Genomic DNA, 17,085 nt, shown 5'->3' with positions numbered 1-17,085 from the left:
GCTCAGCACCTGTGATGATGCTGAAGGATTTATCCTCACGTGGTCATCTTCTGCACCAAATTATAAAGTTAGATCGTTGTTTATTTTTCTCTGTTGAAGTAAAGGTCTCAGAGATTTCACCTCCCCGTGAACATCTTCTAAACTTTCATTAACCGTACAAAAAGGATATCGCTGATCTATTTTCAGACAAGTTAAACTGAAAAGTTTTTCCATAAAAAACCCCCAAAATAATTCAACTACCTGGCTAGAAATTATTCAACATCAACGCTGAGCAACCTCATTGATAAAAAAAGAATATGTCAATATATTTCATTTCTAAAATTTAAAGCTTTAAATTCAGATTTTGGTGGGAAACATTTAACTTTCATCTGAAAACAGTCAAAGCAACTCTGAAGCTACATCGTTCTGTAGAGTGAAGCAATAAGACGCTAGAGGAATAATAATAACAAAAAACCTTTATAAGTCGAGGGGACTCCAATCGTGCAATAACTCAGTAACTGTGGTCCTGTGACACAAGCCGGTCTTACGTGATTGGCCGAGCCGAATTGTTTTGTATGCTAACAGTATGCTGTTTTTTTTAGGGGATTTAAACTGTGCTCAGGAAAAATTTTGATTTTTCTCAAAAGTGCTGAAACTGAACCAGAACAGTAAAGTTGTGGCTGGGAACATAAACAGTGAGTTAAAATTTGTGATACAGCTCAAAGGAGAGCCTCAGACGTAGCTGATAACCCTGTAGGTTCGACACGACTCCAGAAACCTTTTCTATTGCAACACTGCGTCTGCAAAATAAACTAATTAATGACTAGAAGAGCACTAACATGAATGCCTCGTTTTCTGTGCTACAACCGTACGACAATAAATCAGTGTGGTGCTGAACTCTGAAAATAACACAAACCGGTCGACTGCTGTGTGCAGCATCTCAGCGGGGAGCCTCCGGACCTGGCTCTGCTTCTGGACGCCCTGTTGCTGTTTCAGCACAAGCTCGGCTCCACCACCAAGCAAAGGCTGAACGATGACCTCGATGAAGGTCACAGTGAGTCGTGTGTCATGATTCTGACACTTACAGTCAGTGCCTCAGTCTGAGCTGCTGTCACTGTGGTCAAGGTGGATGCTAACAGCTGATGGTGGATGGAGGCATCGATCCGGTGAAGCCAGGTACATACTGCTGACAGGCTGTGAGGACGGGGAGCTGAGTCAGGGACAGACGGCAGCAGACTGTTAATGGCCTTAATTGTGGCCTTGAGGAGACATTATTGGTTAAACTGTTGATGTGGACACATCAGGACATATATTTATCAAACGTGTTAGAAAGACACAACGCTTTAAAGTACAAACCCGTTTTCAAAGAAGTTGGGACGCTGTTTCAAATATAAATAAAAACAGTGATGATTTAAAAATCATCCTTCCATCCATTATCTATACCTGCTTTATCCTTAACAGGGTCACGGGGATTTGAAAATCATGGAAACCCATATGACCTTAAAAATAGAACAAAGACAACATATCAAATGTTTAAACCGAAATTTTGTTGGTTTTTGGAAAATATCTGCTCATTTTGAATTTGATGGCAGCAACATGTGTCAGAAAGCGTTGTGACAGGATCATGTTCACCACTGAGCTGCATCACTTCTTTTTACAACGCTGTAAACGTCTGGGAACTGAGGAGACCACTTTCTGAAGCTTAGAAAGTGAAATGTGGTCCCATTCTTGCTGGATGTCAGCTGCTCAACAGTTCAGGGTCTCCTTTGTTGTATTTTTCACGTCATGATGCTCCAGATGTTTTCAATGCCATGTGCACTAATGCATCCTGTACCATCACAGATGCTGGCTTTAGAACTGAGCTGATAACAAGCTGGATGGTCCCTCTCCTCTTTAACCTGGAGGATGCAGCGTCCATGATTTCCAAACAGAATCTCAGATTGTGATCCATCAGACCTCAGGACAGTTGTCCACTTCACCTCAGTCCATCTTCAATGATCTCGGTCCAGAGAAGGCGGCGGTGTTTCTGGATCATGTTTCTATCTGGTTTCTTCTTTGGAGAGTTTTAACCTGCATTTGTGGACTCAGCGATGAACTGTGTTCACAGACGATGGTTTTCACAAGTGTTCCTGAGCCCATGCAGTGATTTTCGCTTCCCGGCCTGAAGATCACAGTCATCCAATATTGGTTTTCAGCCTTGTCCCTTGTGTACAGAGATTTCTGGGGATTGTCTGAATCTTGTTTTATGATAATGTGAACCATAGATCATAAAATCCCCAAATACTTTGCAATATATATATTGAAGACCATTATTCCTAAATTGTTTCACTATTTCCCCACACAGTCTTTCACAGAGTGGTGAACCTCTCCCCATCTTCACTGCTGAGAGACTCTTCCTCTCTGTGATGCTGTTTTTATACTCAATCATGTTACTGACCTGCTGCCATTCAATCTAATTAGTTGTCAGATGTTCCACCAGGTGTTTTTTCAGCATTCCACAACTTTTCCAATCTTTCGTTGACACTGTACCAACATTTTTTTGAATGTGTTGCTGACATCAAATTCTAAATAAGCACATATTTTTCTTAAAGCAATAACATTTCTCAGTTTCAACATCAATCAAATATGGGTTTACATGATTTGCAAATCATTGCATCCATTTTCTATTTACATTTTACACAGTGTCCCAACCTTTGTGGAAATGGGGTTGCACTAACTTCAGACTAATTGGTTGGCTGAGTGTGAGAAAATAAATACATGTGACTTCAATACATGCTGTGTGGCTCAAACAGTAGAGCGGGTTTCCCACTAATTGTAAGATTAGCAGTTCAATCCCCAGTTCCTCCGTTCTGCATGCCGAAGTGTCCTTGGGAATGACACTGAACCCATCTGCTTGTGTGTGTGTGTGTGTGTGTGTGTGTGTGTGACTCTACATCCGCATATAAAACCCTGTTTCCAAAAAAGTTGATATGCTGTGTCAAATGTAAATAACAACAGAATGCAATGATTTGCAAATCACACAAACCCTATTTAATTAAAAATAGACCAAAGACAATATGTTTTATGAAAAACATGTGTTTATTTTGAATTTGATGGCAGCAACACATCTCAAAATAGTCGGGATGAGGGCATCAAAAGGTGGTAGGACTGGTGCTCCTCGTCAAGCTGCTGGCGTTCACTAACAATTCTGAAATTATGCTGTGCTCAGGAAAAAACGCTTCGTGGACACGGTAGGTAGTTGAAGAGGTGTCAGAGTGTCGGCCTGTGTCGGTGCATGCTCATTGGTTAAAATTAAACCGAGGTCTACGGCAAGTAGGATGGAAGAACTGCGAACGAGAACACGTAATCTTTTCTGAAATATAAATTTCCTCACGGGCTTCCTATGAAGTCAGAAATGTTAGTGACATCATTTTGACTAAAGTCAAAATTTTTGAAAAAGTATCTGAAAAATATTTTTTTGTCTGTTCTATTTATTGGTCATTGTTGGTCTCTTTTTAGTCACAATCTGTGAGTCTGTTTAGCTTTTAATTTGATTCCATTTCATATTTTATCAGATTATTCTATAATCTCTTTTTTTAATTGAATTGTTTCTACAGTTATTAGTTTTGTTTAATTGGCAGCTATTTCACCTTTGTGATTAATAAAGTACACGTGACACTATCATCCAAAAAGTGCTTTTCTATGAGGACTTCAGAAAAAGTAAGGCAAAACAAGGCAAGGCAAGTTTATTTGTAGAGCACATTTCAACAACAAGCTAATTCAAAGTGCTTCACATAAAACCATTAAAAGCATCAAAACATCAGGCAAAGGAAAAGCAAATTTAAAAACAATTAAGAACATTGATCGAAACATTAAGAACAGTCATTAAAACATTAAACAAGCTAAAAACAGGTTAAAGTGCAGTTTAAGAAATAAAATACAGGAGTAACATGCAGAAATGCAAGAAATTAATCAACATCCTTAAATCTGATTCAAAGAAAGGCAGCAAACAGAAAAGTCTTCAGTCCTGATGATAGTAGGCTGATTTTGTAACTGTCTTGGTATGGCTGTTCAGATTGAGGTCTGAATCCATAACTACAGATTTCTGGCTCGGTTTGTGGTTTTTAAGATCAGAGATTGAAGCTGAGCACTGACTTTCAATCGTTCATCTTTGGCCCCAAAAACAATTACTTCTGTTTTATCTTTGTTTAATTGAAGAAACTTCTGGCACCTCCAGGTGTTGATTAGTTCAATGCATTTACAACCCTTGTATGGGATTATAGTCCCCTGGTGATATAGTTATGTAGATTTGTGTGTCATCTGCATAATTATGATAACGCATTTTGTTTCTTTCCATAATCTGAGCCAGTGGAAGCATGTAGATGTTGAACAGAAGAGGCCCCAGAATGGAACCTTGGGGAACACCACATGTCCTTTTAGTCCGCTCTGATGTGTAATTAGCTGCAGACACAAAGTCTTCTCGGTCCTTCAAGTAGGATTCAAACCGGTTTAGTGCCAGAGAGTCCCACCCAGATTATTAGTCTGTCTAGTAGTATTTCATGGTCGACCGTGTCGAATGCAGCACTGAGATCCAGTAATACTCAGACTGAAGTTCTGCCACCGTCTGTGTTTCAGTGGATGTCGTTGAAAACCTCAATAAGAGCAGCTTCAGTCCTGTGGTGCTGTTGAAAGCCTGACTGGAAGACATCAAAACACTTATTTACAGCCAAGAAGTTGTTCAGCTGTTGAAAAACAGCTTTTTAAATTATTTTACTTAAAAATGGGAGGTTTGATATTGGCCTGTAATTTTTCATTGTTGCAGAGTCTAAATTATCCTTCTTTAGAAGTGGTTTAATAACTTCAGTTTTTAGGGCCTTAGGAAAGACACCTGAGAAGGGATGAGTTTACAGTTTGTAAAAGATCATCGGTCATGCAGTTAGAAATATTTTTGAAAAGGTGTGTTGGTAGAATATCCAAGCAGCCGGAGGAGGACTTCAGATGTTGGATAATGTCTTCAAGGCTTCCACGGTTGATTGAATGAAATTGTGTCATGATATTTGAATGGACATTATTTAGAGATGGGGACAACACGTATCCTGTGGTTGGTGTGGAGGCACTTACTGCTTGTCTAATTTTCTGCATTTTGTCATTAAAAAAGGAGGCAAATTGATTGCATGCCCAGGTGGAGTGAAGCTCAGCAGCTACTGACTGGAGGTTTGTTAGCCAGTCGACGGGAGCAAATAAGGTGCTGCATTGTTATTGTTTCTGGTTATGATATCAGAGAAAAAGGACTCCCTCGTATTTCTCAGTTCCAGATTATAACTGCGAAGTCTTTCTTTATAGATGTCACAGTGAACCTGGAGATTTGTTTTCCACCTGCGTTCAGCTTTGCAACTCTCTTTTCTCTATTCTGACCAGCGTGGCATTTCTCCAACGAGATCTTTGCTCACCAGAGACAACCTTCACTTCAGTCAACGCCATCAACATGTTTAACTTTAGAGTTGAAGCTATCTACTAGCTCATTGACTGAGATGCCAGAGAGGGCTGGTGTGGAGGAGATGGTGTTTTCAGAGATGTAACGCTTCGTCACCACCTCGGTTTGGACATTTGTGTCTCAAGAGATTGAACTCTCAAATAAAACACAGGAATGATCAGAGAGGCAACCTTGGAGATGTCTAGACCTTTGGTGATGATGAGGTCCAGGTTGTGTCCTCTGTTGTGGGGGGGGGGATCCTGTCACATGCTGAGTGAGATCATAGTTATCAAGGACAGCACATAGTTCAATATTCCTTCTATAGAACTATAGTAAGATATAGCAGCCAAAACAAAGAGAGTGTGTTTGGTACAGACGTGCAGGAACTGAATGTTCCTTCCTTCTGTCTGCAGCGCTGCTGTACGCCACCATCTTCGGTAACGTCACCACCATCTTCCAGCAGATGTATGCCAACACCAACCGCTACCACGAGATGCTCAACAGTGTGCGAGACTTCCTCGAACTCTACCAGGTCCCCAAAGGCCTCAGCGAGCGGGTGATGGACTACATAGTGTCCACCTGGTCCATGTCCAGAGGCATCGACACCGATAAGGTAACACCCCGGTCGAGCTGCCCAGCTTTGGTTCAGATGATTGTTGCAGGGCATTTTGCAAACAGACAACCAAGAGGCAAGAGATGGAGGATGTCAGTGTGCACCAGGGCTCAGAAAAATGTAGAAGCTCTTTAATGTTGCTGGATGTTTTCCCATGAAGTGTCAAGTCATCAATTAATGAATAAAGGCAGCCAGCGGAAAAAAGATAATATTTTAGTAAGATGATCAAATTAACTGGTTTTAGTCGAAAGCCTTTGTGTTCAGAGGTGGATACGAGTTTTTTGATTAATTCAATTCAATTTTATTTTGATAGCGCCAAATCACAGCAAGCGTTATTTCAGGGCATTTAACATTATAATGTCCTTACAGTTAGGGGTGGGACATTACATTTGGAGTACCCGAATCGTCGTTATAATATATAAAAAAATCGATTAGTATGTGTGACTATCATTCTTCCTTTTTTCCTGGCGCCTGGTTCTAATATGTTACTCCCGCCTGAAGGTGGCGGTAACTGGCCTAAAAGCGTTCACACAAAGTTGGTCACCCATTGTCTCAAATCTTACTGTACACGTAGTTGTCAGTCTGCTGGCTACACCGGGCTCAAACCAGGAGAGACAACAGTCCTGCATTCAATCCTCCATGATGAAGGTCATGTTCGCTTTTTGTTGTAACTGTGTAACGGAGCTTGTAATTTTCTTTAAATTACCGCGATTCTTCCGCAAAAAATGTCGTCAGCAGAATCTGAGCTGAAAGTATTAACGACATAAAATAAGTCTTTTCAAACTAAACTCTCTTTATTACCAACAATAACTCCTCATTTCAACCAGAAAGTCTCTGCTCCTGTTTTCATCTCCAAATAAAACTCTGTTCACCGGAGAAACAGGAACAAGAGGAGAAACAGGAAGTGACGGGGTTTGTGGGAAATGTGTTCTTCACATTAAAATGATGATTAAATGTTTGTGATCAAAGGAAGTGATTCCATATTACTGGATGTTAAATGAGTTTTCTCCACACGTCCAGTTGTCAGAGACGTCTCTTTGTTTGTTTCATCCAGCAGGTCTATGTGTTGAATGAACATGAATTAAACAGCATCTAAAGCTCTTATTTTGACAGCTGATGTAGTCCTTGTTTCTATATTCCAGTCACAGACGGTCTGTTCTGGAAACATACGCAGCTTTTAGGACCTTTTAGGACCTTCTAGGACCTTCTAGGAGCTTTTATCTCCACGGTTCTCTAAGTTCAATAAATACATAAAAAAATATTAAACTAAAATATCTCTGATGTGCAGCATGATTAATATCACAGGAAGTGATTACACATTTATTACTTTATCAGGTAGGGCTTAAGTCTTTTTTTAAATTTGTCTAATTCCTGCAATTTTTCTGCAAAAAACTCACTTAAAACTCCACAAATTACATCAACAATTTTTCAGAAAGTCCACCGCAAAAGCATTTTTAATCGCAACAATCACAAAAAAACTCCTGGAGGGACTGTGAATGAGATGGACAAAATAATAGAAACACCAGTCAGTAAAACAGTTAAACAGCACCACAAACTGCAGCCGTTGAATTGACACTTATATATATCTTTTCTGAAGGAGGATTTATTGCAGAACTATAATATTACACTGAAATAGCTTCGTAAACCTAATAAATTGTTTATATTATTAGTTTTTGCCTTCATTTAAACGAAGGGCTCCAACGAAGGAAAAAACTTCTCAAAACAAATATGCCAAATATGCCAACTTATCCATCCTGTCCTCCACCATTTAACTGCTGCTGACATATCGGTAATGAGTTGTGATGGTTCCTTAGTTTGACCTAATGTGTCCACAGGTGCTGCAGATTTGTCCCAAGGACATGCGAGCGGACATCTGCGTGCATCTGAACAGGAAGGTGTTCAAGGAGCACCCGGCGTTTCGGCTGGCCAGCGACGGCTGCCTGCGAGCGCTCGCCATGGAGTTCCAGACGGTCCACAGCGCGCCGGGTGACCTCATCTACCACGCCGGAGAGAGCGTGGACAGCCTCTGCTTCGTCGTGTCGGGATCACTGGAGGTCATCCAGGATGACGAGGTGGTCGCCATTTTAGGTGAGGGGCTCAGTGTAGAATTTAAAGCTCTTTAAAAGTTTAAAAATATATTTTCTTTGGTGAGATATTTAAAAACAAATATGTTACTATGTTTTGCCAGAATTTCTAAAGTGAATAAATATAGACCATTAGCTTATTTAGGAAACCAATGATCTTCAACCACAACTGTAAACGTCTTTCACTTAATGACAATCAACACCAGATATCATATCAGATATCACAAAAACAATAAGGAAACCATTTAAATACTACATTAAATGAAACAAAAAAAAAGTTTTTATCCACATAATATTTTTGACCTTCATTAACTTTGCAAGATTTGACATTTGTCCAACTAAATGCTATAAATATTGATCCCATACTCTGAGTGTCATGTCTGGGACCTCACGGATTTATATTAACTCATAAATCTCAACTCAAGCACCTGCGCTGCCAAATCTCCTCCTAATCTTATTCTGTTGGCTCTTTCAGATCTGATTTGATTTTGATTTGATTTATTTTTGCACAAATGTGAAAACACACAAGATTTTACAAGATTAAAAAAAGGCAAACAACCCGGTGGGCCTGTTTGAACGCCCCCCCCGTCCTCCGTCCCCCGTCCCCTGTCTCCCCCACCCCGATGAAGTTGAAAGTTCACAGTTATAGAAAACACAAAGTTTACTTACAGAAATATTATTGTTACATAAAAATAATGGAAACAACTAACAACAAAATGTATATGGCAACCACAGCAAAAACAATAGGATCAGCAGTCGCCCCCCCCCCCCCTGCTCATTTAGTGATTATGGTATTTATATTGAACAGCATTGAAGGTGAGGCTTAACATTAAAAAAAACCAATCCCTGAGCTTCAGTAGCTGATCAGCCCTCCTGTGTCAGTGTCATTTCCTCAAAACCCTCTTCTGACTGAGGTTTACATTTGAATTTACGATATTGGACGACAACAGCATTTAGAAAGAAGTTCCATCACAGTCGATGCTCATATAATGATACTCTAAACAAATGAAAGGACGTCAATTCATCATTATGTACTTCAATGCCATGTGCCAATACAAGACGGCAGTTACCTCCACTTTATCATCTTGTTGATAGCGCCGCTCTGAAAACAAATACAAATACAGATTTACCAACCAGATGAAAAAAAGATGCAAATTCACAAGAATAAAATAAATAAATACTATATTACAATTAGTTTTTTTGATGTAATTATTACAGGTGGGATTTATACATATAAATGTGTAAAATCAAACATGCAGGACGGTTTCGATCCTGTCGCAGACACACTTTCAGACACCAGAAGAGTTTATCAAACAGAAGATCTTTGGAGTTTCAGTGTTTCAACCACTGAATGTTGTTTTTAACAGTTTCTTACACTTCTGTTGGCTTTGAGCCCAGAATTACATTTTTTTAGTTTTTTTTTATTTCTGAACAAGTTTGCTCAGTTTTGTCTGCCCTTTTAAAGTCAAGTCATCTGTCAATGATGGTGAGATGGAGTGGAGATATCCTTACTAAAAATGAAGGAGACTGTTTACTGTTGGAAACACAATTCAGTTTTGCAAATTTGTCATCCGACACGTCTTCTCTCAAGTTTATAAAAAGTGCTTCACTGGAACACAGATGAATTGTTGATGTGTTTTAGTCCTGAAGCTTCTCCCAGCTGACACCTCCTCTGTTTCCCTCTGAAGGAAACAGCTGAGCTCTGGAACAAAACCACCATCAAACTAAACCCTGTAGATTAACCTGCTACACAGAAAAACATAAAACAGGCCAAAAAAGAAAAAAGAAAAGCTCCGCTACTTCCTCAGCACATCAAAAACAAAAACTAAAAATGTTTTCTATTTTCGTCAGCGTGCGAAGGATGAATGCTCCAGGGTTCTCATTATCAAAGCATCATTTTTATGCGTGAAGGTTTTTTTTTTTCTTTTCTCCCTGAAACATGCTGCCTGGTTTCAGGGCTGATGGAGGGAGAACATCCACCAGTTCACAAGTGAACAGAGTGAGAGATGATGGAGGAAGCTGTCAAGGCGGAGCACGGCTGAACGAACAGCTGTCAGAGTCATTATGCAATTCTCTCGGAGCGTTCACGAAACCTCTCGGCTCTTTAACGGCTCCACCACGTTCAGCAAACTTCTACGTTTTTAACCAAATCTCTAAGTTATTTGCCATTTTCCTGTCTTCTCCACACCTGCGCACACAAATACAATTTCAACTAGCTTGTAGATAGAAGATATCAATCATATTAATATATATATACACATATATATATATATATATATATATATATATATATATATATATATATATATATATATATATATATATATATATATATATATATTCTGAAATGTCAAGCAGCCTGCTGAAGTCCTTTTGTTGCTTCCAGCTGTTAGATTGCAGGATGATCATAAGTCCTTGCAGCCAGCAGCAGGATCCACGTCTTCAGAGTGAGAAAAGGACTGCTGTGTTTCCTCATTGATTTCTTCTTCTTTAGTTAATCTCTAAACCTGATCGGTGACGGTCGAACCGAAGCCGGCCGTCAACTTCTGTATTCACTTCAGACATGTATACTGTTACTGTGGTTTTAATACAGTCAAACAGAGGTCATGTTCAGGATGAATCCTCAGATACATTAGAAGCTGTCCAGGAATTTTAACTTTATTATAAGTTATTTGTGTTATTATTCTGTCCTTTCTAGTTTAACACTTCACATCCCTTCAGCTGGGAACCATCAGTCATTCAGGGCGGTGAGCTGAAAGCTGGACACTTCTAATTGCTCATCATGCGTTTGCTACGGAAAAGCTTGTCGGAAGCACAACATTGAATTTGCACTCCAAAATACTGCAGGAACCTCAAATCTAAATCATTTTCTTACGATAACACACCGTGTCAGCAGAACGTGAAGAACAACGAATGTGTTTGTTTGTGTTGGTCTAAATACTTATAGGCTCAGCTGACGTCTTTATTTGGGTCCAGGAATTCATCTTTTCATCCTTGTTGAGACGCTGAGATGAAATGAGTGCAGCTGCCTGCTCCTGTGTAGTTTTACTTCCTGACAGTCTCCAGAAGACATGTTATCAGCACGCTGAACCAGCTTCACATCCTGTCTGGATAAATATTTAGCTGTAGTTTCACATCTCATTAGACTCTATTTAAAGTCCATGCGCTGCTCACCGCAGCTTCACTTCCTCATCTCACATTAAGACAGACGTTTTCTCCGAGCAGCCACCATCTGCATCGAAGCTGTTTTTCACTCTGATAAATGCGTTTTCACAGCGACGATCTGTCCTTTCATTAACGACGGCGTTCATCATTTTGACACTCATATGTTGTCATTTATCCATCTTCAGCAAAACGGACGACATATGTCTTCAAAGGAAGAAGCAAAGCTCTGAATCACAGAAGCAGATTTACAGCTGCGTGGTTGTACAAGGTGTTTCTGAGATATCACATTCACAGACCTCAGAACGAAACGCCTCCGGCTGCAGATGTCGTTGGCTCAGAGGCACTAAAAGATGCTTCACAACTTGCCTGAGAGTGTTTTAAAGGTTTCACAGCATATATGATGATCTTTTACCAGGTCTTCTCCTGATAACTTTAATGTTTTGATTGATGCTAATAATTGTGTAAAATGTAAGTAAAAACAGAATGCAATGATTTGCAAATCATGTAAACACAAATTCAATGGAAAATAAATTAAAGACTACATATTAAAGACATTTTATTGTTTTAGAAAAAATATGCTCCTTTGGATTTGATGGCAGCAACACATCTCAAAAAAGTTGGGCCAGTGTCAACAAAAGACCGGAAAAGTTGTAATACGAAATAAAAACACCTGGTGGAACATTTCACAACTAATTAAGTTACCAGGCAACAGATCAGCAACATGATTGGGTATAAAAAAAAAAAAATCCCAGAATCTCGCAAGGTTTTTTTTTTGGAAATCATGGACGCTGCATCCTCCAGGTTAAAGAGGAGAGGGACCATCCAGCTTGTTATCAGCTCAGTTCTAAAGCCAGCATCTGTGATGGTACAGGGATGTATTAGTGCACATGACATGGGTAGCTTGAACATCTGGAAGGAAGCATTAATGCTGAATGATATATTCAGGTTTTGGAGCAACATATGCTGCCATCCAGACAACGTCTCTTTCAGGGAAGGTCTTGTTTATTTCAGCAGAACAACGTCCAACCACATTCTGCACGTATTCCAACAGCATGGTTCTCTAGTAGAAGAGTCCGCTGATAAACTGACCTCCTGCAGTCCAGACCTGTCAATCATTGAAAACATCTGGAGCATCAGGACATGAACAATACAACAAAGGAGACCCTGAACTGTTGAGCAGCTGAAATCCTCTATCAGGCCAGAATGGGACCACATTTCACTTTCAAAACTCCAGAAACTGGTCTCCTCAGTTCCCCAACGTTTCCAGAGTGTTGTTAAAAGAAGAGTTGATGCAGCTCAGTGGTGAACATGATCCTGGAACAACTTTATAGAGACGTGCTGCTGACATCAGATTCAAAATCGGCATATATTTTTCATAAAACAATAACATTTCTCAGTTTCAACATTTGATGTGTTGTCTTTGGTCTATTTACAACTAAAATATTGTTCATTTTTAATATTGTTGTTTGCTTCACGAAGCTCCAATATCAAGCAGGAAATAGAGCATTCATTTAGATTTTGTTGAAGATGTGAATCTTTGGAGAGTAGTTATCATTCGTATGTTCAGCCGAGAGGATGATGGACATGCTGAAGAATTTGCAGTGATGTTTGGACTCCTCAGATCTGCTGGTAGAAGCTGTTGAAACCACCCCGGAGGATTGCTGTGCAGGTGACAGTGTGTCTGTGCGTTCTCAGGTAAAGGTGATGTGTTCGGGGACGTGTTCTGGAAGGAGATGACGTTGGCTCAGTCCTGCGCTAACGTCCGAGCGTTGACCTACTGCGACCTCCACATCATAAAACGAGACGAGCTGCAGAAAGTCCTGGAGTTTTACTCCAACTTCGCAAACCACTTTGCCAGAAACCTGCTGCTCACCTACAACCTGAGGAAGAGGGTGAGTCCGCTGGAACACACTTCTCTTATTCGTTTGATTTTATTTAAGCTATTTTTACTCAGAAAGTCCTCTGTGTGCTGCTGCTAATCACGTGTCAGCATCCTGCTTTCATCCGTTTACGTTTTAAGAGTTAATTATACACCGAAAAATTATTGATGAAAGAGATATTCTGTGCAGAGTTTAAATATACAACTTTAAATCAGGGCAAACGGACAAAAACACCACGGAAAAGGATAAACGGGCGTATGTGTGTTAAGCTTAGTGTGTGTGTGTGTGTGTGTGTGTGTGTGTGTGTGTGTGTGTGTGTGTGTGAGTGTGTGTGTGTGTGTGTGTGTGTGTGAGTGTGTGTGTGTGTGTGTGTGTGTGTGTGAGTGTGTGTGTGTGTGAGTGTGTGTGTGTGTGTGTGTGTGTGTGTGTGAGTGTGTGTGTGTGTGTGTGTGTGTGTGTGTGTGTGTGTGTGTGTGAGTGTGTGTGTGAGTGTCTGTGTGTGTGTGTGTGTGTGTGTGTGTGTGTGTGTGTGTGTGTGTGTGTGTGTGTGTGTGAGTGTGTGTGTCCCGTGACCTGAGATCATGTTGCGGTTCGGTGCTGCGATCGTTCTGTTGACTTTACATGAGCTTATTGTTGTCGCTGCTGCAGAGCAGGTGTGACGTGTCAGTGGAGCTCAGTGTGGAGGTGGATGACGACAGCTGCCGTGTTCACACCTCAACGGCTGCCACAGTTCAAACAACGTCACCCACAGAAATCCATTCAGGCCCAAGAGAAAATAAACTCTTGTAAATAAGTTGGAGGTCCAATGAGCAGCGAGTTGTTGGCATGTTTGATGGAAATATTCTTCTTGGAATAATAATTGTGTCTTACGTAGTTAAAAATGTTTAAATACCTGCTGAGAAATTCTTAAAATGAAATCTACATCTTTCTCCTTCAAAATGCACAACCTATGAAAATTTATTTTTCCATTTCAAAAGTTTCTTTACTTCTCCTCCTCCTTTCCTTCAGCTCTTTGTTTTCTGTGTTTCCACTGAAGCCTGCAGCAGTCAAGACAAGTTTCAAACATCGAAGGCTGTTTTACTGCTTCATTTATTTGTGCAACAATACCAAACAGTGACTCTACCAAACGGTAATAAAAAGTTATGGAGGTAAAATGTGAAGTTGCACATTCCCACTGGACCTGTTGTTGCTCCATCTTAACGTGTTGAAGCACAACGAAGACAAACTAAGCCAACTTGTTTGTATTTGGATGCTGAAAGTTGACGATCCTTCACAGGGACTTTCTGTCCAACAGGCAGAAGACAAACACATCTTCATAAAAAGGTTTAACGTGAACAGTCTGAGGAGCGTTTCTGTACAGAAAGGATGGTGGCTTTTCTGAAGTGAGCATGAGTTCAGCTCTGGTTCCTCTGTGAGCAGCAGCGATAGAGGAAGTGAGCTCCTCACGTCCAAGTGGAACGTTTCTGCTGTGAGACGTGATGAGATAAAACTTTCTGACCACTCACAGATGAATTAAAACACAGATTATCTGGTAACATCCAAATGAGGGACACCATTACAAGATAAGAAATAAAATAAGATTAGACTTTATTAATCCCACAGCGGCAAAATTCAGTCGTCACAGCAGCATAGAAACACAGTTAGGATGAAACACGTAAGTGCACAATAAATAAAAATGACAAAATAATGATTATTATTATGATATATTATAACACTGATAACGAAATGAGCAGTGTGAAAGAACGGCTGTGCGACGGAGAACAGCAAAACATTAGTCCAATAAAATACTGTATTAATTATACCAGCAATTTTTTACGATTACAATTACAAGCATGAAAACACAGCTCATCAATACTCATTATGAATATTTTTAACACATTTCACACATGCAGAACATCAGTTAACATCGAACAATCATCATCTAGATCTTGATAATAAAAGAGTTTTGTTTTTTTAAACCTCCATTGAAAGTTGAGCTTTCAACTTGTTTCTGTATGAAGACACGTCGTCAGCACAATAAGAAGTCTGAGTGTTTCTGCTTTGGACCGAAAACACTCATCCAGACATCACATCACAGGTGGAGGGAGGCGGAGGGAGGCGGAGGGAGGCGGAAGGAGATGAAGGGAGGCGAAGGGAGGAGGAGGGAGAGGAAGGGAGGTGGAGTCAGGTGGAGGAAGGTGGAGAGAGGTGGAGGGAGATGAAGGGAAGCGGAGGGAGGTGGAGGGAGATGAAGGGAGGCGAAGGGAGGCGAAGGGAGACAAAGGGAGGAGGAGGGAGATGAAGGGAGGGAGGCGGAGGGAGGTGGAGTCAGGTGGAGGAAGGTGGAGGGAGATGAAGGGAAGCGGAGGGAGATGGAGGGAGGGAGAGGGAGATGAAGAGAGGGAGATGAAGGGAGGTGGAGGGAGGAGGAGGGGGATGAAGGGAGGCGGAGGGAGGAGAAGGGAGGCGGAGGGAGATGAAGGGAGGAGGAGGGAGATGAAGGGAGATGAAGGGAGGAGGAGGGAGGAGGAGGGAGATGAAGGGAGATGAAGGGAGGAGGAGGGAGATGAAGGGAGATGAAGGGAGGAGGAGGGAGGAGGAGGGAGATGAAGGGAGATGAAGGGAGGAGAAGGGAGGAAGAGTATGAGTTGTGTATTTTGTAAATTAAAAATGTTCACATTAGCTAAAGATGAGTTTCCTGGTTTCTTTCAGATGGAATCAGTGTTGTTCATAAATTATCTGAACACTGATGAAGATCATGATGAAGATCACGATGAAGATCATGATGTCTCTGATGTATGAATTAATTGCATCGGGAGCTTTGCGTGTCCATACTTTCCTCTCCAACCATGAATGAAGCCGTGTTGTTACACAGACGTGTAGATTCAAACATGAACCAGGAGCCTTACAGTGCAGCTTAATATTATTTCATTAATTAATATTAATTTAATAGTAGTTAATCCAAGTAGTTAATCTGAGATTGTTTACTGCTTCAACACGTTGGACTCAGCGAAGCTGTCGGTGGTTCTGGTCTGTTAACATGCTGCCGTCATCTAAAGACTAAATGTTCCTTCGTTTGCTGCGTTGAACGTGATGATTTCACCTCAGAAACAACGTGGAGACAAGACGACGTGACATAAAGGATTCATCTCAGTTTATTTATTTAAACGTAAAGGATTCATCTCATTTCATTTATTTAAACATAAAGGATTCATCTCAGTTTATTTATTTAAACGTAAAGGATTCATCTCAGTTTATTTATTTAAACGTAAAGGATTCATCTCATTTCATTTATTTAAACGTAAAGGATTCATCTCAGTTTATTTATTTAAACGTAAAGGATTCATCTCAGTTTATTTATTTAAACGTAAAGGATTCATCTCAGTTTATTTATTTAAAAGAGGTTTCTGATTTCAAAACCACCGATTTTAACAAGAATTTGATCAATTTGCTCCAATTAGTGTGAAAGAGCCACGTGATCAAGTTATTTTATGGCTTTCATATGTGTTGGACAGAAGACATCCGGCTGAGTCAGCAGAAGTCTGAGACGCACAGCTTTCAACCGGTTTGACTGAAATAAACTGAGCAGACTTTGTGAACCCAAAAACCTGCAACGAAGCCTGTGAACCGAGGAAGCAGCTTTCTGTGAATGAACAGGACTCCATTTGTAAACGTGGTGTTCAGTTCTCTCTCTTTATACACAGCTTAGTTCACACCAACAACATGCTGCTTTCTCCGTTTTTATCACAACGTTCATAAGAAAACAACTTCCTTAGCTAAAAATTAAACTCCACACCAGCTGCTGTTTTATCCTCTGAGATTCAGACAGTCGTAGACGCAGGAATTCTGTTTCCGGGTCGTCCGTCCGTCCGTCTCGTTCTCGTGAACGCCAAATCTCTGTCCTCAAACAAAAAGATTCACTTCGTACCGAGG

At 40.5% G+C, this 17,085-nt stretch overlaps 1 protein-coding gene across 2 annotated transcripts in view; it reads left to right on the top strand.

Annotated features, from left to right (window-relative positions):
- Nucleotides 1-17,085, top strand: part of kcnh1b (potassium voltage-gated channel, subfamily H (eag-related), member 1b) — a gene marked incomplete at its 5' end in the record, with an annotated part of 61,353 nt that overhangs the window by 31,963 nt on the left and 12,305 nt on the right. The window contains 4 exon segments of one of the 2 annotated variants that reach the window (XM_069168463.1): nucleotides 5,845-6,044; nucleotides 7,880-8,132; nucleotides 12,989-13,185; nucleotides 15,865-16,342. In XM_069168463.1, the coding sequence (XP_069024564.1) occupies nucleotides 5,845-6,044; nucleotides 7,880-8,132; nucleotides 12,989-13,185; nucleotides 15,865-15,954 (740 nt within the window). 2 annotated transcript variants of the gene reach the window in all.

The sequence above is a fragment of the Embiotoca jacksoni genome, unplaced genomic scaffold (genome assembly GCF_022577435.1).
Source record: "Embiotoca jacksoni isolate LCO1_2020_lvr unplaced genomic scaffold, fEmbJac1.0.p SCAF_4, whole genome shotgun sequence".
Taxonomy (NCBI): Eukaryota; Metazoa; Chordata; class Actinopteri; family Embiotocidae; genus Embiotoca; species Embiotoca jacksoni.
Note: the sequence above shows the minus strand (reverse complement) of the source record. Positions and strands in the feature narration are given on the sequence as shown.